The sequence below is a fragment of the Balaenoptera acutorostrata genome, chromosome 4 (genome assembly GCF_949987535.1).
Source record: "Balaenoptera acutorostrata chromosome 4, mBalAcu1.1, whole genome shotgun sequence".
NCBI lineage: Eukaryota > Metazoa > Chordata > Mammalia > Artiodactyla > Balaenopteridae > Balaenoptera > Balaenoptera acutorostrata.
Genome location: NC_080067.1, coordinates 63,041,454 through 63,068,721, shown reverse-complemented (window position 1 = coordinate 63,068,721; position 27,268 = coordinate 63,041,454). Strand labels below are relative to the sequence as shown.

The 27,268-nt window shown below is 34.8% G+C and overlaps 1 protein-coding gene and 1 pseudogene across 2 annotated transcripts in view; both read right to left on the bottom strand.

Moving 5' to 3' along the window:
- The window catches only part of PIK3CA (phosphatidylinositol-4,5-bisphosphate 3-kinase catalytic subunit alpha), a 110,850-nt gene that overhangs the window by 26,302 nt on the left and 57,280 nt on the right, over positions 1 to 27,268 (bottom strand). The window contains exons 2-7 of one of the 2 annotated variants that reach the window (XM_057544972.1): positions 18,347 to 18,465; positions 8,090 to 8,517; positions 7,348 to 7,557; positions 4,212 to 4,462; positions 2,249 to 2,494; positions 1,433 to 1,518 (exon numbers count right to left, since the gene is read on the bottom strand). In XM_057544972.1, coding sequence (XP_057400955.1) covers positions 1,433 to 1,518; positions 2,249 to 2,494; positions 4,212 to 4,462; positions 7,348 to 7,557; positions 8,090 to 8,441 — 1,145 coding nt within the window. In that variant the 5' untranslated portion in view covers positions 8,442 to 8,517; positions 18,347 to 18,465. The remainder of the gene's footprint in view (positions 1 to 1,432; positions 1,519 to 2,248; positions 2,495 to 4,211; positions 4,463 to 7,347; positions 7,558 to 8,089; positions 8,518 to 18,346; positions 18,466 to 27,268) is intronic. The other variant, XM_057544971.1, reaches the window with a different exon arrangement.
- On the bottom strand, positions 21,735 to 21,830 carry LOC114237826 (U6 spliceosomal RNA; annotated as a pseudogene).

Genomic DNA, 27,268 nt, shown 5'->3' with positions numbered 1-27,268 from the left:
TTTCTAATAACTTCATATACTTTTACCTCTGATTTTTTTTGTAAATGCAGAAAAGTTTTAAAATTTACTTAAATCTTTATACTACTACCACAGGGATTTTACCTTACAGATATTCTTAAAGGAAAGACAATAAAATATAAGTCCTTTATGAATAGCTACTTTAAGATATTAAAATTTTGACATTTTAATCTTATATTATTAAATAAATTTACCTTTTACTTTTCCAAAGCCTGTTTATTCTTGGTACTTGAAAGAACTAGGGTAAATCTATCCAACATTATTTTGGGGTCTTTGCTTGGGGATTGTTGAACTCCTTAGATTGTTGGTTTTATAGTTTTCACCAAATTTGGAAAATTCTGGCTATTATTTCCTCAAATATTGTTTTTCTGCTCCTTGCACAACCACCCACCTAACCTGTGACAGATATGCTGTGTGAGTGGGAAATAAACATTTGTTGTTCTAACAAAAAATTTAGAAGATTCTGGTGTGGTCTGTTGCCACAGCATAACTTCTAACCAGAACGATGTATTGATACTTTCTGACCTATGATGGTTCAGACAGGGTGGGGAACTATTTCCCTTCCTCCTGGTAGAGAAGGCTACCATCTCTTTGAACTTTACAGAGGCTCTCTCACCTCTATCAATTTAATTACAACACCAGAACTTTTTCTTGACTCTCCTAGAACTCAGTCTGAATTGATTATGAAATTTACTTCTGGAAGATCCACTAGTTAGCTCTATTGCTAGTCTAAAAAGTCCATCTTTAACATTTAATTCCAATTTGAGTTCTCTTAAAATATTACTATTAATTTCAAGAATAAACTCTTATCCCCAAATGATTCTATACAGAGAAGCAAAGAAATGGCAGGATGTCAAGCTGTTGAATTACACTACCTTTTATTTTTTCATTTTATCTAGGCAGTAATCATTTAAAAATGTTCCCAATAACACCCCCCTCCCACTAAGAAACTGGTTTGTTCCCCAAGATTCTTTATTTGAATGTCATAAATATGTATTCTTGGGAGTACTGTAAAGGAAACTGACTCAGAGTAGTCCAGCTCTAAAGTTGTTTGCCAACTCTCACTTATTAATGGAAATGCAAATGGAGATAAAAAAGGAATAAAATGCTAGGTTTATGGATCTAATGTAAGGAATCATCAGCACAAAACTATAACCACATTCTGTTCTCTCCTTGACACAATGAGAAGAGAGGATCAGAAAAACCCTTCTGATAACATTTTAGGGAGAATCAATAAAGTGATCCTGTGACTGATACTCATTAGACGGAATGTCCTCATGTTCTATATGTAAATGTCTGGTAATTATATATGACTTGTATCAAACTAATGATGTAAACTATACTACTTTTATTTATTATACTGCTAAACACTAATATGACTTTTGGAAATATAAACTCATATATACTTCCTTACCTGGGATTGGAACAAGGTACTCTTTGAGTGTTCACATTATCACATAAGGGTTCTCCTCCATGGTAGATACCTGTTCGAACATAGATCTAAGGAAAATAAAAAGCTATGTGTATACACATACATATATATATATATATATATATATACACACACACACATGCACACATACATACTAGACCAGACCAATATTAAACATTATCAAAACAATGTAACTGATATGAATGAGAGAATCAATTAAAGTTTCTATTCAGATGTAGCTTTTCTGGTCTCTTTTTCTTCACATGTGTAGTAAATTAATATTGATGCAGATTCTTCACCAAAATGTACTGCTGCCTTCAGGTGGACATTACACTATTAAAAATTAAGATAGGCCCACAATCCCTTTAGGCCAGGTATGTAATTCAGAGTTTTTCATATTTTAGAAAGATAAATTGGTACATATACTAAATATTACTTAGTACTCTTAGCAGTTAAAGCAGCACTCCATAAAGAAATTAATATTTCTGCAACAAAACATATGGATATTTACACTAAGTGGGATAAATAAAGACCGTAAAAAACCTCGCTTCAGGTTAGGTCAGGTTTTCCTGCCAAATGAATTCTGTAAAAGTTTGGTTTTAAGAGCTTGGAATTATGGGTATTAGAATTATTAGAATTAGGGATATTAGAATTACAGAAAATGATTGTAAGCTGAGGTAGATGTTTTCTAGCCAACTGAAAACATACTGCAGGCCAACAGATCATTATACACTTCAATAAAAAAGATTTATATAAAATAATTTATATACAATAATAAACATCAACACTTGACCTTACCTTGTCAATGTCTCGAATATTTACATTTACATAGGTTGCACAAAGAATTTTTATTCTAAGTGCACTATTTATAACCCAAAGGGATTTTGTAGATGTTTCTCCATTCATATATGGTGTAGCTGTGGAGATGCGTCTGGAATAAGATGGCATTGTAAAACAGTCCATTGGCAGTTGAGAGTAGAGGCTTTCTTTAGCCATTAGCATCAAATTGGGCATCCTCCCAAGCATTATACAGCTTCTTATATACTGTAAGAGATTAAGGTGGGAGGAGAGAAGCCATTTCTTGTAAGGTTTTTCATTTTAAAGGCAACATATAAGAGTACTATGAGAATTTACATACTAATCTGCAGAAGTAATTAAAAAATCAAACATTATAGACACATTTCTTAGCAGTTGCTATATTTATAACATTTAAAAAACTAACATTTGGGAGTTAGGCTATAGCACAGATAAACCAAACACATCTTGAAATATAAATTGTATAAAAGAAAAACAAAGGTCAGCTTTTTAGACTGTAGCTCTACCTTTAACTGGAAGGAAAACGAAAGAAAAGAAAAATGGAATTAAAAATAAGGATAAGAAGATACTCATTATGAAAACACTAGATATTAGAATTACAGAAAAGGACTATAAGCTGAGGTAGATGTTTTCTAGCCAACTGAAAACATAACGCAGGTGCTTGTTAAAGGAAAAGCAACATCATTTAGAAAGCCTCTGCTATTCAATCCATTAAGTCATACTGATGTCAAATCCAAGAGTTGCTGCCCACTTGTTCTTCTGTCCCAACATTTCTTGAGAAATATTTGTTTTGTTAAAAAAAAAAAAGAGAACAAAAACACCCAAAAACCAGAAAGAGAGGAGACTAATAAAATTATGGAATATGTTTTAAAAAATATTAAAATGCATTGGTTTGAACTCTGAAATGGTAGTTAGGATAGAGATTTTTAAGCACATATTACAAAAACCTATTTTCTTACCCATAAGCCCTACTATACTGTAAGCAACCTAAAAGCCAGAACCATGTCTTGCTTGGTATTGTAAATCAGTACTTGACATATGCTTGGTACAAATACAGTTGCTTCTTATAGGTATTTATTTAATGAATAGAAATAGAGAGTAGGGAAGTATTTATAGTATACCTTAATTAACTATAGATCATGGATTTTTTGAAATGTTTATTTTAATTCCTTCTAGTGCCACTGCTTGGGAGGGGATAAAAATCATTAAATACCCCATATTTGGGGATTAGTATAACTGCGAACTTTTTTTTTTTTTTTGACAAAGAACACATTTACCTTATTGCTTACACTGCCTATTCAAATGAATACAACAAACACTTTTTTAAAAAAGTAAGGCACATGAAAAGCCTTTTGGGCAAGTTCCATGTTATTTAAAATTCCTATTGGCTATAAAAGTATTCCCACTATAGAACTGGACCTATCCAGAAAAGCACACGATGCATTTTTTGCATGTAGAATACCTGAAACATTATTATATCTTACCTCATGGCACAATTAAACAGTCACCAAATCAAATGTTTGTATCTGAATAATGATATAACTATTGTTACAACTGTAAAACATTAATCAGCTTACCCATATATGTAGTCAGGTCCCCAAATATTAATTATATAAAATCTAAAAGAATAGCATCAGTTGTCTCAAATTCATCAGTCTCTCAAATTAAATATAGTGTAAAAAATAAACTTATTAATGTTATTTACTAATATTAATTATTTAATTTTGGGAATTCCCTGGCAGTCCAGCGGTTAGGACTTGGTGCTTTCACTGCTGGAGCACGGGTTCAATCCCTGATGGGGGAACTAAGATCCCGTAAGCTGTGCAGCATGGCCAAAAAAAAATTTTTTTGATTTTCAAAAACTATATCCTAAATACAGATACCAGTTCCCAATGTGATTTACCTTTTAAATTTAAAATTAAGATCTTTGAAATTTGTTACTCACCTTATACTGACTCAGAGGATATTTTTCTAGGAAGTATTCGTCACATCCACACACTTTTAAAATATACTTGCCCTGATATTCTAAAACACAGAGTTTTAGTTGTTCAGATGATAGCAACATACTTCGAGTTTTTTTCCTGATTGCTTCAGCAATTACTTGTTCTGGCACACAGTCATGGTTGATTTTCAGAGTATACTTCTGCTTGTCATTATTTGGAGAAACTATTACCCAAATCACCACTATTATTTGCCCTATAATAGGAAAATAATATTAGATGCAGTCACCACATATATTTCATTCTTCAAGAGACAAATTTCAAAAAGTATGCACTAACCATAATGACTTATAATCAACCTTAATTAAATACAGGTAAATATCAGGTAGAACGACCAAATCTTCAAATCTGATAGGGCTGCCAAACCATGCCCAAATCTCATGTTTTAAGGCAAGCACACAAAACTGTGACTACTGTGTGTCTCAATTACCTGAGAGCAAGCTAATTTCCATTCTAAACTACATGACATACTTCATAGATACAACCCCTGTGAAGAGTGACTCATGATGGCATCAAAGGTTCAATATTCAATAGTACCCTAAGTAGAAGAGTTTCTGGGAACTGTGGGAAAGAATCATGGAGACTTAAAGAAAGATGCTGAATCAGAATGAGAGAAAAGATGGGGGAGGAAGGGGAAAAAAATAAATTTTCTATTTTTTTTCCTTTTAAGAAGAATAATTAAGCTTTAAGCTGGGGGACCAAAAAAAAAAATAATGAAAATGAAAAGATTAAAACTATGTTAGAGTGGTGTAGGTATCCATAGTAAAATTCTTTCAAATTTTCTGTATGTTGGAAATATTTCATAAAGAGTAGTGGGGAAAAATAAAAAGAGCATTCCATTTTTAAAAGTATGCTAAAGTAGAAATGAATTTTTTAAAAATTTATTTATTTTATTTATTTATTTTTGGCTGCATTGGGTCTTTGCTCTGTGCGCGGGCTTTCCCTAGTTGCAGCGAGCGGGGACCACTCTTCGTTGTGGTGCGCAGGCCTCTCACTGCAGTGGCCCCTCTCGTGGAGCACAGGCTCCAGGCACACAGGCTTCAGCACTTGCAGCACGTGGGGCTCAGCAGTTGTGGCCTGCGGGCTCCAGAGCGCAGGCTCAGCAGTTGTGGCACACGGGCCCAGCCGCTCCACACCATGTGGGATCTTCCCGGACCAGGGCTTGAACCCATGTCCCCTGCATTGGCAGGCGGATTCTCAACCACTGCACCACCAGGGAAGCCCAGAAATGAACTTTTAATGAAGACCTTATGTTATATAAGCATTAAACTACTTTGAAAAATATGGCTAAAATAGTAATGTCTTAATTTATTCTACTGAGTGAATATTATATTTAATAGTGTATTAAGTTAACTTATTCTATAACTTTCAATTGAAAACTTCACTTTGTTATCCTGAAAAATACAAACATTTATCTGACACAATGATATTTTCATTTCTAAAACAATTAGTTTATATATTCTCATGTACACTTAATTCTAGAAATTGATATATTGTCAAAAGTCAACTTATATATTATCACTCACTATGATCAGAGTTAAATACTGCATCTAACATTAAGATTAGGAAATCTACTTTTTCGTTGTATATAGTAAGAATGTGTGACGTTTCCCCAAAATTTCATAAAATATTTCTATTTCTATTTATTTTTATTTGTAAAAAGATAATCAGCTATAATTCTGTAACAGTGAATTTCAAACTCAATGTTTTTTTTTTTTTTTTTCAGTTTTATTCTGAGATAAACAATTCACCAAGGGATCAGCACCATATGCACACAGTCATTCAATCAATCACTACTTACTGCACACAAGTTGTGTACCTGGAAAAAAAGACAACCCTCAGAATGGGAGAAAATACTTGCAAACAAATCAATGGACAAAGGATTAATCTCCAAAATATACAAACAGCTCATGCAGCTCAATATCAAAAAAGCAAACAACCCAATCCAAAAATGGGCAGAAGACCTAAATAGACATTTCACCAAAGAAGACATACAGGTGGCCAAGAGGCACATGAAAAGATGCTCAACATCACTAATTATTAGAGAAATGCAAATCAAAACTACAATGAGGTATCACCTCACACTGGTTAGAATGGGCATCATCAGAAAATCAACAAACAAAAAATGCTGGAGAGGGTGCAGAGAAAAGGGAATCCTCTTGCACTGTTGGTAGGAATGTAAATTGATACAGCTACTATGGAGAACAGTAGGAGGTTCCTTAAAAAACTAAAGAAAGAATTACCATATGATCCAGCAATCCCACTACTGGGCATATACCCAGAGAAAACAATAATTCAAAAAGACACACGTGCCCCAATGTTCATTGCAGCACTATTTACAATAGGCAGGTCATGGAAGCAACCTAAATGTCCATCGACAGACGAATGGATAAAGAAGATGTGGTATATATATACAATGGAATATTACTCAGCCATAAAAAGGAATGAAATTGGGTCATTTGTAGAGACCTGGATGGACCTAGAGACTGTCATACAGGGTGAAGTAAGTCAGAAAGAGAAAAACAAATATTGTATATTAACGCATATATGCAGAATCTAGAAAAATGGTACCGAAGAACCAGTTTGCAAGGCAGAAATAGAGACACAGATGTAGAGAACAAATGTATGGATGCCAAGGGGGGAAAGTGGGGGATGAGGGTGGGATGAACTGGGAGATTATGATTGACATATATACACTAATATGTATAAAATAGATAACTAATAAGAACTTGCTGTATAGCACAGAAAACTCTACTTCACTTTGCTGTACAGCAGAAGCTAACACAACATTGTAAAACAACTATACCCCAATAAAAAATAAATAAGTAAATAAATTCAATTATAAAGAAAATACAGCACACAAAGTATTACACATTTCATGAGGACACACACAAATAAAATAATTCAAGATTTAAAAAAAAAAAGTTGTGTACTTGGCACAACTATATCTTGTCAGTAAAGCATTCCCTGCCTTCAAGAAGCTTATCATCTAGCTAGGATAAAAAGACTGTACAAAGATATACGCACAGATAGAAGTTTTCACTACAGCGACCAATTATGGTAGATTTACAATTTTCTTACCTTTATCCAATTTATTATATATGTGCTTTGGCAGTTCTGGTGAAGATTCTACATTTGGAGGATAGACATACATTGCTCTACTATGCGGTGAATTGAGATCCCTAAGATCCACAGCTTCTTTACAAACATTGAGAATATTTCTTCGGAAGTCCTGTACTTCTGGATCTTTAACCATATCGAATTCACACACTGGCATGCCGATAGCAAAACCTTAAAAAAATTATATAGAGAATATAACATTCTGTTAAACACACAGTAAGACCATGTTTATTGTAAATAGGGAACTTGGTAGATATGGAAGATCACAATAAAGAAGTTTCTCTTTGTTAATAAAATTTTTGATGAATACATATAGTAAGAATTGACAAGATCTCAAATATTTTTAATATATAAAATATGATCTGTTTGGCAATTTGGAGCAAAGGTAGCAAACATTATTCATATCAATTATTTTTTAAAAGACAAAACAAAACTGGGATATCACAAATAAAAATCATCCCTACAAATGATACTTCTTAAAGAAAACTTTACAGAATAATACCAAGGTGTTAAAAATAGTTCCTCAGCCTAACAGTCAAAAAAACTTTAGATTTGTAATGATTTTTATTTTGAAATCTATTTAAGATTACAAAGGTAATTAACCAGTTCAGACAAAATATTTTACTAATGAGAAAACAGTTAAGCTTCAAAGTTATTTGCATTTAGAATGGGATGACAAGGCCATTTCAAAATTTTATCATACCAATTTCTCGATTGAGGATCTTTTCTTCACGGTTGCCTACTGGTTCAATTACTTTTAAAAAGGGTTGAAAAAGCCGAAGGTCACAAAGTCGTCTTGTTTCATCAAAAAATTCTTCCCTTTCTGCTTCTTGGGTAACACTTACGAAAATGTAAGAAGATTCATCTTGAAGAAGTTGATGGAGAGGGTATTTTCTCGCTTCTTTAAATAGTTCATGCTTTATAGTTATTAATGTAGCCTCACGGAGGCATTCTAAAGTCACTATCATCCCATTTGGTAGTAAACATTCTACTAGGATTCTTGGGGGCATCAAGTGGATGCCCCACAGTTCACCTGATGATGGTCTTGGAGGCATTGTTCTGATCCTTTACAAGTTTTACATATAAAAGTACTTTAAGGAATTAGATGCGTGGCTGTCCCAAAGCAGAAATCTAAACCAAAGGAAGAAAACATATGTTAAAAGAGAAACAACCATCGAAGAATACATTTATGGCATTACTAAATGCAAAAATTCATTTTCTGTAGTTTGAAATGATTAGGGTAAGTAATTACAATTTATCTTAGATTGTTGCTCCTAATTAGGTTAAAAGAATTGATTCCAAAGCAGAAATTAGAAAAAAAATCACTTGTATTTAATAAATTCATTCAATAAAAAAAGTTTTATTTGAATGGATTTTTAAAGTCAGTTCTTATCAAGACAGAGCTGGGGCTATGGAGAGAATAAATAGTAAGTTGCAACTGAAACCAAAATTCCCATAATATATCATTCTTTTCTATTTTATGGAGCAACAGAATTTGGGCTGGAAAGGCTCTTTTAGATCATGGGTCCATTGTTTTTATTTTAAAGATGAGTAAAGTTTTTATTTTAAAGATGAGTAAAGTAAAGGCTAGAGAAGTCAAATCCTTTTCCTTTTACACCCCTACCTCCACCCTGTGGTAACTAGAATTTACATAGCTTAGTCTTTTTTTCTTTCTTAAGAAAAGAAAGAAAAATCGTTGTAATTTCCTTTTTTGTATTGATTATTGTCTAAGTGATATCTTAGACCATATCTAAGTATTTTAAGTATAATTAAATTTACTTAAGTATAAAGCTTAAGTATAATAAGCTTTTAAGTATAATTTAGTTATATATTCACTATAATGTAAAGTGTCATCAATGCATTTTCCTTGAGATATGATGATGAATTTGCAATGATCCATCCCCTTTATCAAATAACCCAGCGCTAATACTTCTGATTGAAATGAACTGATCTACACATCCAATTACTCTTTTTGTCAGTATAATGTTCCAACAAACTGTGTTAAGCACTTATAATATTTTGAAAAATATTAAGTATTATTATAATCTGAAGCCCTCACTTATTTTAGATGTCAACAACCTTAGGGATTCCTTTGGAAGATACTGTCAAAACCCACAAAGCAAAATTTTATTTCTTGCTGTTTATATTTTCTTTTATTCAGTAAGCTAAACTGTAAAGATATAAGAAAAAATAAGGTCTGAGATATTAAGAAAATAAAAAAGAAATAAAAGTTAAGCAAGAGGAATGAATCAAAAAAGAGCCCAGATAACTTACGTATTCAATTACTCTATCAGGCACTGTAGACAATAGCTATAAATAACACTTTGTTTATTCACCAAAAATGTATTGGTGTTGTCCCCAGGACCATGTTAGGTGCTGGGAATATGATGATAAGTAAGACAGGCGTGGCCCTTGCCCTCACAAGACAAAGTCAAGAGTGTGAAGGTTATGTGTATATGGGTGTGGGGTAATAAATTCACAGGTACAAAACAGAAAAAAAATGTTCTCATTAAGTGCCAGGTGCTATAAAAGCACATAGAGTGGTCACCTAACTTAATGGAAGTTGGAGTGGGAAAGTTTTCCATAGGAGGTAACATACAAACTAAATTCTTTAGGGATAAGCAGAAGTTGAACAAACACAGTGAGAAAGAGGTGAGGAGCATGATATATCTAATCCAGAAACCTATCTCTGACTCCTTTATGTCATACTCGCCAACATCTAATCCATCAACAAATTCCGTTAATTCCATATCCTGAATCTCTTAGTACCTTGGGTCAGGCCACTACTATTTCTTGTCTGGACCACTGCAAAGGCCTAAATGGTCTTACTACATCTACATTTGCCCCCTACAATCCATCTTTCTCCTCACAGCCAGTGCAACCTAGAGAGAACAATAGGACCTATTTTTATCACACATTTCTGCTGTACCCATTCTCAGTTGCAAACAAGTGTTTATGGTATGCTTCAGAGTTATAACATATGAAGGAGGTGAGGAGTAGAAATAGGAGAAATTTCAAGCCCTCTCCCTACCTCTGGAAATACAGAAATCAATTGAAAAACAATAAGGAATAAAAAATTATTTTTTAATACTTGAAAATATTTTCTTCAAATTTATAAAAGGGACTCACTGAAGTTATAGGATTTAAAATCTAATTATCCTATTTTCTATATTTTTAAAGAAAATTCATTGGCTAGCAAAAAGACCAGATGGGTCAATCTGAGTGCATAATTATAAAGTGACTTAAGCTAAGCTTTTTAAAAACATACAAAAAAATTTGAAGAATGCAAGGGAAAATGCCAAATGACTACTTTTAAATGATGATCTGCCTGCACAAAAAAGTTCAAACAGAAACAAAACCAAACCACAAACCACACTAAAACAGCAGCTGTGTTTATAGTTTTCTTTGTTGAATGGCACTAACTGATCTATGTTACGGAATCATGTAGGCAACTATTTTATATATAATAAATAACAACCCCCAGAGTCCCATATGTTTCCTAAGAATTAGCAAAAGAGAAGTCTAGTACAACAGGAGATCACTGATTCTAATCCTTATTCTACTATAGTATATTTATGGGCAATTAACAACTAGTAAATACTCAAGACATGCCCTTCTCATTAAGAGAATAAATTCAATCACAGCTATAAGACACTTGGCGATCCTGGAAGGCAGGCACTAGTCGACACTCTGGTAGTACTATACAGAAGAAAGAGGAAGCTAACTTTGTCTTCTTCTGCCAGGCCTTATTCTGTTCAAACCATTCCCTCAGAGCTCACAAGAACAGAAGTGTAGAAGAGGCAAATGGAGCTAACACTTAGTATTTAGTATATATCTTGCACTTATGCAGGCAATAACCCTTTTGGTGTAGGTAATAACCATTTCACATATGAGAAAACCGAAGGTCAGAGAAGTAAGTTGCCACCAGTAAATGTTAGATATGGATTTTGAATACAGGTCTAGATGATTTCAAAGTGTACATTATAACCATGCTGCTATTTGGACTTCAGTTATGGCAGGAATATTCACTGGTGGTAAATAAGAGAATGGGCTCTGAAGTTATACTGGATTCACATTCTGTCTGCCTTAGTTAACAGTTGTATGGCCTTGAGCAGTTTAATTCATCTCACGGCACCTTATATCACTCCCCACCCCTGCCGCCCCCTGCCCCAATTTGTTAAGTTGGGATAATGGCATATACTTCATCAGACTGTGGTATTAGATGAGGTAATATATGAAAAACATGTAAGCAAAGAGACTGGCACACTGTAAGCACTCAAAAATGTTAAATATTATTAATAAACCTGTTAAGTATACCCATATTATCTTTTCAAGCTATTATGAATTATTCAGGACTGGCATCAGTTAGGGATGGGAAAAAGGGGCTTGGGTTCTTTTACAGAGGGAGGCAAGTAAATAAGGAGCTTCAGCTTCATAAAGCAGCGCCAGTGTCAAGTGCTGAAACTTGAAGGTAGCACTGGTATTGCAAGGCTCACAGATGAGTTTAGAATGTGGCTCAGATGCTGGTACTTTTGCAGCTGCTTCTAGTTCCCCAAACCCCTAGTATCCCTATTTAATTGGTACAGCTATTTATGGCTTAGGTGTGAGGAATCCTCCTTTTTGGAGAAATACTTGCTTGTGCCAGGTTCTAGGTTAAATAGTATGAAAACAATGGTAAATAGATGCTTTCTCTTTGGTTGTTGAGTTTACTGGGGAAAGACAAGACACAGGAACAACTTTAACAATGGAAAATTGTTATAAGACAGAATATGAACTTTGGAAAAGTCACAGGAAATCTCCAACTGCCTGAGGAGGCTAGGGAAGGCATCACAGAGGTAAAGTCTGAGTATTACAGATTAGTAGGGATTTTGCAGAGAAGAGGTGGCTTGGACATGGGAGAGCTAGATGAGAAGGGTGTTTTAGACTGCCACAAGAGTATGTGTGCAAAGTCACAGACCATGAAAGAATGCACCTTTTACCAGCAATACAAGTTGTTTTTATTACTTGAAGTGCATGAGAATAGGTAGGATACGTGATAAAGAAGGAGGGGTGAGAGGTAGGCAGGGGCCAGAAAGGTGGGCAGACTCCATTTTAAGGAGTTTGAATTTTATGTAGTACACTCTAAGTAAAAGGGAGTCTCTGAAGTATTTTGAACATGAGAATGACATGACATATTTTTCATGATTTTTAAATTCAGATTTCTTAAAAAATTTGTTTTTAAGTATAGGATATAATCAAATAAACATTAAACCAAGGTGTAAAAACTTAATCTTCTCAATTTCCCAAATTTGGAGGAAAATTCCTAAAGTTAAGAAATCAGAGTATATAACGTTTTAAATAAACGGCCTTTACACTATAGAAAAAATTAAATGTTGATAAAGAAGGTGGAATTATCCAAACTTAAGGGCATAACCTATTTACAAAGAAAAACTTATTTGAAAAGCAGTAGAGGGGGATAAATCACTCTAAGATTAATATTTAAAATATGAATCTATGCAATTTGGAGGTCTGAGGCGACAAAAACGTATTTGCTAAAAAGAAAACACTTTAAGAGTCAAGGAACTACTCTATTGGGCTTTTGAGTTCAGAATGCCAGGACTAAATAGTCACATACTGACAAATCACAATTATTCAGAACTGTTAGGAAATAAATTGGTTTTGCTTATCCTAATTTTTAAATATATCTAATAAGTTATTTCAACTGGGGCAGTTCTGTTTTCCTAAAAGAGTATATATAAATATATTTCACAACTTACCCTTTTCTTGGTGAATTACAGTCCTCATTATAAAATGAATTGCTGTGCTATACTAAAACACAAGATAGCAAAGCTTTTCAGTATTACTGAGGAGTCTGAGGGTATTTCTGACCCTAAAACCAATGACCCCAGGTTGGAGACTGTGATTTAAAAACGCTCTCACCCCGTGGTTTTCTAGCAGTCAATGGTCACTTCTCAGCTGTGGCCAGACTGCCTTATGAGAGTAGCCTCCTGTTCTTCTGTTATTCATTTCTAGTCAGCATGCACATTTGACCATCATTTTCTAACAGCCTATTAGCTAAAGGCCAACAGACCAAATGATATGAGAACCTCTGCTTTATGAGGTTAGAACAAAACATGTAACAGATACCTTGCTGATCAGAGACTTCTGTTTACTTCCTTGTTCTGGTATTAAAATTACTGTTAAAAATTACTGTGCTTAGGCAGGAGGCACTGAAAGTCTTTTTTGTTCTTAGAAGGCCTGAACCTGCATTTATGTCTTGGTAGGAGTTGGGTCTGTCTGCATTAGCAGTCCATGCGGGATGGATGATATTGCTCAGCAGGAGTAAACACACCTTTAAGGACAAAATATGCAGCAGAAATGAACAGTAGAAAATAGTCTCAGACTCTCCACTGTCACTTGACTTTTATAGTGAAAGGTTTCTTACTTCAATGGGCAGTTCAGTATTTTGAACACTTAGTGTGCACTCTTTCAGCCCAAAAAGACAATGACATTTTGACAATTTGTTTTTAACTCCTAAATTGAAAGCCTTTCTCCATTTATATTAGAATGTTATTTCCCGATTTCATCAAGGCAAGGGTTGTCAAACTATGGCCCACAGGCCAAATCCAACTCACCACCTGCTTTTGTAAATAAAGTTTAATTGGAACACAGCCAACAAACCGTGTTTACGTATTGTCAACGATGCTTTTGCACTACAACAGTAGAGTTGAGCAGGTGCTACAGAGACCATGTGGCCTGCAAAACCTAAAATATTTACTATCTGGCTTTTTACAGAAAAAGTTTGCTACCTCTGAAAAGGTATCAGAATTACTTGATAGCAACTGGAGAATTTTCTAAATGCACACTGGCTAATAAGTCATCCCAACCCTGCCTTTTCAACCACAACCCTATACTTTCAATCTAAGTACTTTGAAAACAAAAACAAAGACATTAATTTTAAGCCAGTGAAGTTAAAATCTTGAAATGCTCAAGTATCTCATAAGTCACTTAAATATTTTCAGTGTTAGGAGCTCACTATCTGATGTAGAAGTTTTTGTGAAGCACTTCTAAAGTTATTCCTAAAGGTTGTTATTCCTAAACTTCTTTATTCCAACAGTTCTGCCTTCTCTATCTCTTCACACATTGACAGAGATTAGAATTTTCCCTAGGTTTTTTAACCCCAATTCCTTTAACCATAATTCAGGTGAGATAGTTTGTTGTCATCTTCTTTGCCATCACTGGATGTGTTCTTTTGCTAATAATATTCATCTCAAAATGCAGCAACCAAAATCGAGTACAATACTCTAGAGTCAATATTACCAAGGCAGAGTACAGAAAACTATTAGTTGACTGTGGATTATGAGTCTCTATAAACACAGGCTAAGACAGCAGAGACTTTTTCTAACTTGATTACTTTAAAATATACATAAAGCATATCTTATATATTTTTAATTCAGATTTTAATTTCAGAAGTATATTATGTTTAAAATAGTTATTTGTTTCTAAAATATCAATATTACATCTGCATCAGAAAGTCATTAAAATTAGAAAGCTATTTTTAAGTGTACCCTTGCAAATTTAGGGGATATCTATACTGACTCGATTGCAGCTTAATCACCCCAAACAGCCACAATTTGCTAAAATAAGCACCTTGTATTTTCTAGATATATGTCCCACAAACATAGAAGCTGCATAAACGTTTGTTGAATGACCAAAGGTTTTACAAACACCATTTTTTTTTTTTTAAAGGGACTTTGCAGAGGCAATTACATTTAAGGATCTTTTTTTTTTTAATTATTTATTTATTTATTTATTTATTTATTTTTGGCTGTGTTGGGTCTTCGTTTCTGTGCGAGGGCTTTCTCTAGTTGTGGCAAGCGGGGGCCTCTCTTCATCGCGGTGCGCGGGCCTCTCACTATCGCGGCCTCTCTTGTTGTGGAGCACAGGCTCCAGACGCGCAGGCTCAGTAATTGTGGCTCACGGGCCCAGTTGCTCCGTGGCATGTGGGATCTTCCCAGACCAGGGCTCGAACCCGTGTCCCCTGCATTGGCAGGCAGATTCTCAATCACTGCGCCACCAGGGAAGCCCCATTTTTTTATTTAACTGATACATTTAACAAATGTTATCTGATTTCACTGACACATTTACAAATGTATATATATTTAGACATATGTTGACAAGATATTTTCTACCCTCATTCTCAGATAGGTCAACAGGAAAACATTAAAGTAGTTTTGTGGCTAACTCAGTTGCCACCATTGCATCTCAGCTGCATCTGTTTGCTCATTAACTAGAAAATAAACTTTTCTGTTGTTTTAAAAAATTACAAATGAATCTTTATTTAGAACAAGAGAACAAAAACTTGCCTCTACACTTACTACAGAAATAACATGATTTAAATCTCAATAATTCCATGGTCTGATTAATCTCTTTAATATTTATTTCCAGAGTTAATTACTTCCTTTCTTAATGTTACCCAGCCTCCTATATGTATTTCTATAATTGTACCTTAATACGTTATTATTATATTATCTACATCCATGTTTGACTTCCTGATAGACTGTGAACTTTTCCAGGATAGGGTCTTTATTTGGGTCACTATAATCCTACAGCATAAATGAGTAAGTAGGAAAACTAATTTGTTGAAATTATCCCAGGGAAAATGTAACAAGGCCCTGAACAAAAGAGTGGTAGCAACAGTAATAAGCAAGAAAAGAGATAGACAAAGATACCTTGTAAAGGAAAATCAAAAGCACTGAGAGACCTATTGGATTTAAGGGATAAGAAACCATTTTAAACAAATTTCACTGCAGTGGTTATGCATGGGAAGCAAGTGTCTTTCAGTACAATTATTCTGAGCCCCAGTTAGGGCCTCTAAAATTCTCTTCCTCTAAGAGTCACTGAGCTGTTGTTGGAGTGAGTCCAAACAGACAGCTGTAATATACACGAGCTCTGGAAGGATGCGTATTATCCATTTCTTTCAAAGTGCTGTCCTTCACTAACCTTTACAAGCATATCATGAGAAAACAGATTCAACTCATTCTTTTAGTGATTCAGACAGACCTTAACAACTTCGGGTTGGAAAATCAAGTTCTCATGACCAGTATATAGAAAATTTAAATTCCTTTAGAAGGTGATGCAATTCATTTTCACTATTAAATTTGTAGTGCTATAAAAAAGGTGTTATGAAAATACATTTCAGAGATTTAATGCATTATATAACATAAGCATTCCCTAACATGAGGTCCATAGATGGGCTTAGGAAGGGTCTTGCTAATGGATTTTTAAAATAATGACAATTAAGGTCTAGGTCAGCAATGTTTATACTGATTTTTTTAAAAAATAAATTTATTTATTTATTTATTTATTTTTGGCTGTGTTGGGTCTTTGTTGCTGCACGTGGGCTTTCTCTAGTTGCAGAGAGCGGGGGTACTCTTTGTTGCGGTGCATGGGCTTCTCTTGTTGCGGAGCATGGGCTTTAGGCATGCGGGCTTCAGTAGTTGTGGGACACAGCCTCAGTAATTGTGGCTCTAGGGCTCAGCAGTTGTGGCACTCAGGCTCAGCAGTTGTGGCTCACGGGCTTTAGAGTTCAGGCTCAGTAGTTGTGGCACATGGGCTTAGTTGCTCCGCGGCATGTGGGATCTTCCCGGACCAGGGCTCAAACCCGTGTCCCCTGCATTGGCAGGCATATTCTTAACCACTGCACCACCAGGGAAGTCCCTCTACTGACAGATTTTTGATTATCAATAAATGTGAACAAATGTGCAGCAGAATCAAATGTGGTAAACAGGGACTTCCCTAGTGGTCCAACAGTTAAGAATCCACCTTCCAATGCAGGGGACACGGGTTCGATCCCTGGTTGGGGAACTAAGATCCCACATGCCATGGGGCAACTAAGTCCGCGCTGCAACTACTGAGCCCGTGCACTCTAGAGCCTGCGCGCCACAACCAGAAGAGAAGCCTGAGCGCCGCAACAAAGAGCCCACGTGCCGCAACTAAGACCCGCCGCAGCCAAATAAATGAATTAATAAAAAAACGCTTAACTAAAAAAAATGTGGTAAACAAACATAAGTCATTAATAAGGTGAAATATAGATGAATAAATATTTGATCTTAGATTATTAAATTATAAATTTAACTTTCATATTTTATATAGATACATAAAGAAAACATACCAAATCTCAAAATATAGTCACTAATTTTCCCAATTTGAACTTATAAAAATTCAAATTTTACTGTGTGATAGGATAAATTAAAATTTCTTAACATTTAAGCTCAAAGGGGCCTAAATATTAATAGAGGTGAAAATTGGAAGGACAGGATTATGAAGTAAATATAGTTAATGTGGAAAATACAATAAGAGATATTTCATAGTATCACACAATTTAACAGGACAAATCATTCCACACTGACATAGTTTTCCAGAAAATATTTTTCTCATCTTTGTGAGGGAGTCAAGACAGATTATCACAGCTTCATATAAATCAGGCAGCAGGCAGTCAGAAGTAAACTGTAAATCAGGTAACTCTAGAATTCCCATTTACTTTTTCAGATCAAGATGGCAGTATTTGGTAAATTATGATTTCAAAATACAGAACTAAAAGAATGACTAATACTTCAAATAAAAAATACATTAATAGTTTGCCTTGTTTTTCTATTTGTAGAAAATAGTAAATTCCAATTCTTCGATTCCTCTTTTTTAACCAGGCCACCTTGTGACTAATAGCAAGCATTGGTAACACAGGTGGACACGGTTAAGGGTGCCTCTTTCTGCCCAAAGAAACGAACAAAGCTAACCATTCCATAAAGAGAATCTAACCAGTGACTTAAGCTTTAACATCTTAACACCTGTAACAAATGAATAACCAAGGAACCTGAAAACGTTTTAGAAACCTCTACGTTTTTTCAATTACGGTATTATTCAGTATTTAGTAGCATATATGAAAACAGTCATTTTAATGGCAGAGCAGAAATGGTCTAACCTGAGGGTTTTACTTTGGTTCACATCACTGCTCGCTCCATCACCCTCAGCTCTGCTGACTCTATGAAGAACTCTGCAATTATTAAGACTTCCCCAGGAGAGGAAATTTCAGGCAGTTTCCTTATTTGCACAAAGTGAAAAAAAAAAGTTACTACCTCATAGTGATGGTATAAGAATTAAATGAGATAATACATGTAAAAAAATCCTTAGTATAGTGCTTGGAGCATAAAAATTCAATAAAGGTTCCCTCTCTCTTATCTATTGGATCAATGCTATCTAGATCCACATGTTCAGAAAGGGACAGAACTTTATTGTTTCAGGCCTATTGTAAGGAGATGAAAGATATTTTTAAAAATGATTAAAAAAATATTTTTGATGCAGAATATTTTATTGATATATTTGATATCTGTACAGATGTCTCTGTCCTCATCTTTGTATTTGTCTCTGTATTCTTACTGAAACATGAAATTCCTAAAGGATGAGGCCTGTGTCTAACTCAGTCCGTACATTCTCAGCAGAGCATAAGCATCAAATGGTCATCTAACATATTTCAATAATGATAAAACACAAGAGACATAAGACAAAAGCAGACGGAAATACAAAAATTCTTATTTTAGAATTATGCTATACATAATTTGTAAAATCTACTTCTTTAAGTTTACACATGAGGTTCTATTGGTTTTTCTCATCTAAAGAAAAAGGGGGAAAATTGCAATGAATAATAGAAATAAAAATGCAAAGTCATGGTAACAAGTATTTTTGGCTCTTTGGACTGAAAAAAAAAATAACGACCAGTGAGGAAAAGCAAGAAGTAAAGGGGAATGAAATAGACCATACTACCAACTTTCTCTTCATGTTAAAATAAATGCCTTTTAATCATATCTGGATTGACTGGAAATAAGCAGTGATGATCGATGATCTTTTTGGGCTGAAAACCAACAACACAGCTAATGTACATTTAGTAAGATACTACTTAGTTCACAGAAGCAATACTTAAAGGAAATTTGGTATAATGTAAAGGGTAATTTTTTAATGAGAAAAAAGATACTTTCCTTGAAAAATGGTTACAAAGTAGTATCTTTTATATAAAGAGAGAAACAACTCTATGATATTTAAGTTTGGCAGCTGTATTTACATTTAAGGGTCAAGAGTATACTTCAACACAACAGTGAAAACAGAAGCCTAATTATGCACGTGATTGCCTCCATGAAAACTTAACCAATGTGAGATCAATGAAGGGAACAGCCCAGTAAGGAAGCATGGCCTACTACAAAGAAATGCAAAATATGGAGCAGTTCTTGAAATGTTACTCCAATTTCCTGCTACGCAAAAATTTTAGCTCCCATGGAAGATGAAGAGAAAAGGTCCTGAAAGCTTAATCTCTTACAAGTCAAAGTTTATAACCAAACTTATTACTGATGATAACCAAAAAATAGGGCTCACAGTCCTTTCTAATTCCCCTTTACAAATGAGACTCATGTCCCATATATTTCAGAAATAAAGTCTGTTTATTACTTGGAGTTACATAGATGATGCTAACTACACACTGTTCCTTTCTTGATTGATGGGTTCATTTTTTTTTTTTTAAAGATAGTAGTCATCTTTTCTTTTTTAAATTTATTTATTTATTTTTGGCTGTGTTGGGTCTTCATTTCTGTGCGAGGGCTTTCTCTAGTTGCAGCGAGAGGGGGCCACTCTTCATCGCGGTGCGCGGGCCTCTCACTGTCGTGGCCTCTCTCGTTGCCGAGCACAGGCTCCAGACGCGCAGGCTCAGTAATTGTGGCTCACGGGCCCAGCTGCTCCGCGGCATGTGGGATCTTCCCAGACCAGGGCTCGAACCCGTGTTCCCTGCATTGGCAGGCAGATTCTCAACCACTGCACCACCAGGGAAGCCCGATGGGTTCATTTTAAAAAGTATAAACGGGATCTACTTTCCAACTTAAAGTCAGTATTAAAATTAATTCTCCCCTCTTTTTCTTCCAAAAGGCTGGGGGCTTCACAAAACATAACTTCACTCTTTCTTACGCTAATGAAGCTAACACCTATCCGGGACTTGGATGTACTCTTTTGAAGAGACAAAAGAGTACATCATCCAGGGCCCATCTAGATAAATTCATTAAAGAGTTTAAGAATATCTAGAGTAAACATCTTAATTAAATTAAAACATCTAGAAAAAGGTAACACTAGCAATGTGTTTTCTAGCTCACTTGACTTGATTCTTTTAAAGACCTGTAATAACCTGAAGGCAAGATGTTTCCGAAAGTCATCAGGAATGAGAACTTCTCTTCCTGAAGTTTACAAATGGCTTTTCCTCTTTTATTTTTGTTTCTTTCTGGTTTAGCATAATGCCCTCATAAGCCTTTCCATGGATTTGAATATCTCAACAGTCATCTTTCAAGTTCTCCTGCTACTATGGGTGAGGGCAGATGAACTTTTGGAAAACATTTGCTTCACACTGTTCTTTGTCTTTTCTTCTCTTTATCAAGAATGAACAGCCACCTTATTTCCTTATGTCATAGGATGAAGACAATTTGGTCACTACTGGGACTTCTAGTCAATTACTATTCCTTCTGGTGGTACCTCTCTAGTGTCTAGATGTATTGAAACTTGTCTGCACCCCACTGATTAACCTTATGGTCTTTCCTGACAATGACGAAAAGATGAGTCCTGCATAACAAGTCTTATGCTATCATGATAAACAAAGTAAAACTTGTGTCAGCTACAGATTTCTCAGTAGAATGAGTTGCTCTATCCTCCTTGTACAGAACAAGTAGTTAGTATCCATAGAGAAAGGAAAAAAACAACCTAAATACCAAAATAGTAAATTTTCACTCTAGTTTGATCCAATAAAGTTGGAGCTAGCAACTTTGACTAGGGGTACTAGCAGACATAATATATTCACCTAATTGCATCCAGATATATTTCATAGAAAGTCTCTTTACTTTGGTAGTATTATTTTCATTTTTGACCAACTTAACATTCCAAATTTTATAGATTGTACTATCTGCCACAAGGCCAAACTTATCTAGGAGAGAGGATGAGGGGCCAATCATAAAGCTTCATTATGGTCTACAGTTTCCAATGGATTTCTCTACTTCCTGAGTTTTATGCAGTGTCATTAAACTTAAGCTATGGTGTCTGTAACTATTATTACATACTACCACACACAAATAATGAACAAAGCATATATTTATATATCATTGCTGTAACTGGCTGCTGCAAGGACAATATTTTCAAAATTGAATGACAAGGTCTGGAATGTGCTGCAATGATCATGGTGGTGATTCTGGGAATACTCACAGGCTAAGGAGAAAGTACAACTGGACTCCACCAATTTCCTTTATGGCAGGAAAACAGCCTGCTGGTGAGTCAAATAAAAACATTAACTTAAAAATATGGAGTACTTCTTGAATGTGTGTATCAGCCTTACATAGGGACCATGCTAGTCTGCTGTCATTCTAATTTTAGTATATTTTCTGTGGAAACAGGTACTATCCAATGAACTTTTACTAAAAATACTAGAAGGGTCTTACCTTTAGTTTCATTCATCCTAAGGCATAGTCCCCAATGGCTGTATTACAAAATTAAGCATCAGTATAATACAGTGTCATGAAAATATATTTTAGTTTTTAATTTAGATTAGACTGGGGAAATCTGGCCGAAGATGTACTGCACAACCTTGGTTATCATATCAATACATAGGTCCCTGACATTTTTGTCTAGTTATTTATCTACCCTTGCTATTATCCTTTTGTCCCAATATCACAATCTCACCCTTTTCCTTGAACTGGTTACCCTTCTTAGAGGCCATTATAGTAATCTCTTCAAGTATTCTTTCTTTTATGTCATATCTATTGATATATTACTGGCATTCTATGAATAGATACAAAGCATAGAATGCATAGGGCACTCACATTTTACTTCATTAAATTTCACTTAAGATGATCATATAATGTCTATTTTTAATCTGCTTATTTCACATGCCAAATTTATTGGCCAAAACAAGCAGTCCCTAGTTTTACTGAACTTAATCAAATAAACCTATAGAGAGTTAATTGAAAATGTTCCATTTTCTTCAAACTATACTCTAATAAATGTAAGATACTGTATTATTTGTTCAATGAGTGCCACCCAAGTCTATCTACAGGTAACAATACAGTTCAAGAGGGATGCTACAACACTGGATGAAAGACATGAAATACAGTAGAAACGATTTAAAAATTTTGCTTTTTCAATGATAAAGACCAAACAGTAATATTATATTCTGATGTAACTCCTTGCCATCTGCTCCATTTTCTGGCAATAACAGAATACTTTAGTATTATACTAGTAATGGTGAAAAACTCCCCTGCAAGCAATTATTGACCAAATTTAATAGTGATTTATCATACTTCAGTATTTGATATCTGGTAAAACGGGCTACTTCACTAAAGCAAAATTTGGAGTAATACAGGATAGCTGTCTGGCAAGCAAAGGAATGCAGATCTCCCAGAAGCGCAATCACAGAGAGGGTAGCTTAACTGCAGCACAAGCATCACCTAGTCAAGATGTGAAGAGAAGCAGTCCTACGAATGATAACAACAACAATGTGGAGTCATGTAAGCATATTTTTTTAAAAACTCAATTTTTTAGCCAACACAATATGGGTAAGATACTTTAGAATCAATTTAATGATGGAAGAGAAATATTAGTAGATGGGTTTCACTTTGCCTTTTCAAACACTTACTATTCATGTATACTTGATACAGTACAATGTACCAAGTATGTGGGAAATCATGGTTACTATACCTTAACATGAGAGCAATGAGAATGACAAACTGAAATGGGTGTAACTGTGTATAAACAGCAAAATAAGTGATCAGTAAGTAGAATATTTCCATTTTATCCACTGCTGCTTAATATGTCATCAGTTGACCACCTAAGGCATAAAGTTAAACAATAAATTACCTTATAATTCAATAAGTTAAAGTGCTTCTTTAATATGTATCAACTGACAAAAACTTTAAAACTGGTTATTGAATGTAAGTCATTAAATTATTATCCCAACAACTGCTTCACACATTATGATTCATTAGTTAATTTTGCTGAAATTAAAATAAATGCACAGAGGGAGCCATAAGAAAGTTTGAAAAAGGGAACTTAAAGAGCTAAAATTTTAAACCTTCACTAGGGAGTAGTATCTCAAGAAAGAGAATGATTGCAAAGATTAAAGTGAAGAGATACGGGAAAGTTCCTAGGTTGAAGAGAGACACTGTGGGGGATATTAACAGAGACTTTTGTGTATGTGCTCAATAATGGTTATTACAGGAATGGACACATTGGAGAATCCTGATGTGGTGAAAATTCAGCATGAGAGCTTCTATTACGGCACATAAAGAGCACGTTTAAACCTCTATTTCTTAAATTACAAGATTAAGGTTAAACTAAAACTGGAACATAAACTTTTAAGTTATCTAGTCAATACTAATAATCTCTATTATTTGATAGTTACTTTATGGTCTATGTGATTATAATTTGATACTCTCATACCAATTTTGAGTGATAAAAGAAAAAAATGCACAGAAGAAAATAAAGTATCTCCACTGTCACTACTGGAAGTCAGAAATTTACCTTCTGTCACAAAGTCTTTAAAACAATGAAGTATTTTTTTAAAAAAAGATAAAGTATGTTCTATTTTTATAGCATAATCAACAAAATCATGATAACTAGCTTATTAGTTTTTATTTTTAATCGACTTTTACATCTCTAGGAATCAGCTAATTAAAGCCTGTGCTTGGTTCCTTTGTTACAACTGGCCTTACAATACTAATGTTCTTACCCATCACTAGTCTACTCACAATAGTATCATTAACACTAAGATCCAAATAACAGTGCTGTATTTATGACTGCACTTTAGTTTCCACAAAAGCAAAACTCTGAGAAGAGCATGAGTCATTATCCCCAGGGTAAAAAAAAATGTTTCTTTGGTCAGAATATGAAACTTATTACTGAAACTAGTAATTTAGCCTAGAAATTCATTTTCTGAATAAAAGGAACAGAATGTTTCTTTGCTCTATTAGAACACTCCAAAACTAGCACAGCTGTCCATCTGTCTGCTTTTACCACTCTCCATATCTGCTGTGTGGTGACAGAAAAACAACCTTTACTCTAGCTATTTTCAATACTGTTCTTTTGTTCTTCTGTCCTGTCAGGATGTCATTTTCCCAGGACAAAATACAGACACATACACACATGTGTCACTCACACATTTTCTACTTCTCTCTCGCTATTTGAGAACCTATTACAAAGTCACTACAATACAGTATACATAGAGAACATTCTAAAAGTGGATATTTCTACAATGGTAAATGGCAAAAAGTTCTCAGGTTCATATGTTATGTTTCATGTTAAAATACCTTCAAAATTAAAAAATTAAAATTACAAAGGTAAGGAACTATTAATATTATAAATGATTTAAAGTTTTTCCCCAAAGTTTCCTCAATAAAAAGTCAAAATAATCTTTCTGTGATATTTTTCTGGCCTCCTTTAATTGCTTCTTTTGTTGGTACCTCTTACTCTGCTTACTACTCAAATGTGGGGAGTTTTCATGACATCACCACTCTCTCAATCTCCAAGGTTAGAACCTTTGGAATTCTCAACTCCTCTTGCATGATGCCACTTCCACCCACTAAACTGCCCTCAAATTCATCCTTTTTTTTTTTTGGCCATCTTCTCTATCACTATTAGGTCCTAAAGAGTTCTCACATGGAACAATGACTTGTTTATAATTCAACAAGCATTCATTAAGCAATTGCTTTCTATAAGATGAAATGAAAAGGATTTCTGACAGGTACAGAGGGCACAGCAGGTTAAGTGGGCAGTATAAACTAAGGCAAAAAGCCCTGAAAGCATACACTATTTAATTTTTCCCCTTCCCAATTCATTATCCACAGTGTCACTAGAAGTGGCTACCTAAAACACACATCTAATTATACCGTTACTCAATTAAAATAATATGATGAATCTCTAGTATCTACAAAATATAGCTCAAACTCAAAAGCCTCATGAACCATTACAACAATGGTCTGCCTTTACTCTCCCCCTCCCCACCCACACTCCAAACTCTAATCCTATTGGATCAACCTTTTCTCTTCAGTCGTCTTTGCATTTGTAAATAGGGTCCATGATCTTCCTTCAATCTCCATTCCTATTCATTGCCATGTCAATCATTCTTTATTTTTTTTTTTCAAACATCTTTATTGAAGTATAATTGCCTTACAATAGTGTGTTAGCATCTGCTTTATAACAAAGTGAATCTGTTATACATATACAATATGTTCCCATTTCTCTTCCCTCTTGCATCTCCCTCCCTCCCACCCTCCCCATCCCACCCCTCTAGGTGGTCACAAAGCACCGAGCTGATCTCCCTGTGCTATGCGGCTGCTTCCCACTAGCTATCTATTTTACATTTGGTAGTGTATATATGTCCATGACACTCTCTTACCCTGTCACATCTCACCCCACCCCCTCCCCATATCCTCAAGTCCATTCTCTAGTAGGTCTGTGTCTTTATTCCCGTCTTGCCACTAGGTTCTTCATGGCTTTTTTTTTTTTTCCCTTAGATTCCATATATATGTGTTAGCATACTGTATTTGTTTTTCTCTTTCTGACTTACTTCACTCTGTATGACAGACTCTAACTCCATCCACCTCATTACAAATACCTCCATTTCATTTCTTTTTATGGCTGAGTAATATTCCATTGTATATATGTGCCACATCTTCTTTATCCATTCATCTGTCGATGGACATTTAGGTTGCTTCCATGTCCTGGCTATTGTAAATAGAGCTGCAATGAACATTTTGGTACATGACTCTTTTTGACCTATGGTTTTCTCAGGGTATATGCCCAGTAGTGGGATTGCTGGGTCGTATGGTAGTTCTATTTGTAGTTTTTTAAGGAACCTCCATACTGTTCTCCATAGTGGCTGTATCAATTTACATTCCCACCAACAGTGCAAGAGTGTTCCCTTTCCTCCACACCCTCTCCAGCATTTATTGTTTCTAGATTTTTTGATGATGGCCATTCTGACCGGTGTGAGATGATATCTCATTGTAGTTTTGATTTGCATTTCTCTAATGATTAATGATGTTGAGCATTCTTTCATGTGTCTGTAGGCCATCTGTATATCTTCTTTGGAGAAATGTCTATTTAGATCTTCTGCCCATTTTTGGATTGGGTTGTTCGTTTTTTTGTTATTGAGCTGCATGAGCTGCTTGTAAATCTTGGAGATTAATCCTTTGTCAGTTGCTTCATTTGCAAATATTTTCTCCCATTCTGAGGGTTGTCTTTTGGTCTTGTTTATGGTTTCCTTTGCTGTGCAAAAGCTTTTCAGTTTCATTAGGTCCCATTTGTTTATTTGTGTTCTTATTTCCATTTCTCTGGGAGCTGGGTCAAAAAGAATCTTGCTGTGATGTATGTCATAGAGTGTTCTGCCTATGTTTTCCTCTAAGAGTTTGATAGTGTCTGCCCTTACACTTAGGTCTTTAATCCATTTTGAGTTTATTTTTGTGCATGGTGTCAGGGAGTGTTCTAATTTCATACTTTTACATGTTCCTGTCCAATTTTCCCAGCACCACTTATTGAAGAGGCTGTCTTTTCTCCACTGTATATGCTTGCCTCCTTTATCAAAGATAAGTTGACCATATGTGTGTGGGTTTATCTCTGGGCTTTCTATCCTGTTCCATTGAACTATATTTCTGTTTTTGTGCCAATACCAAACTGTCTTGATTACTGAAGCTTTGTAATATACTCTGAAGTCAGGGAGCCTGATTCCCCCAGCTCCATTTTTCGTTCTCAAGATTGCTTTGGCTATTCGGGATCCTTTGTGTTTCCATACAAATTGTGAAATTTTTTGTTCTAGTTCTGTGAAAAATGCCAGTGG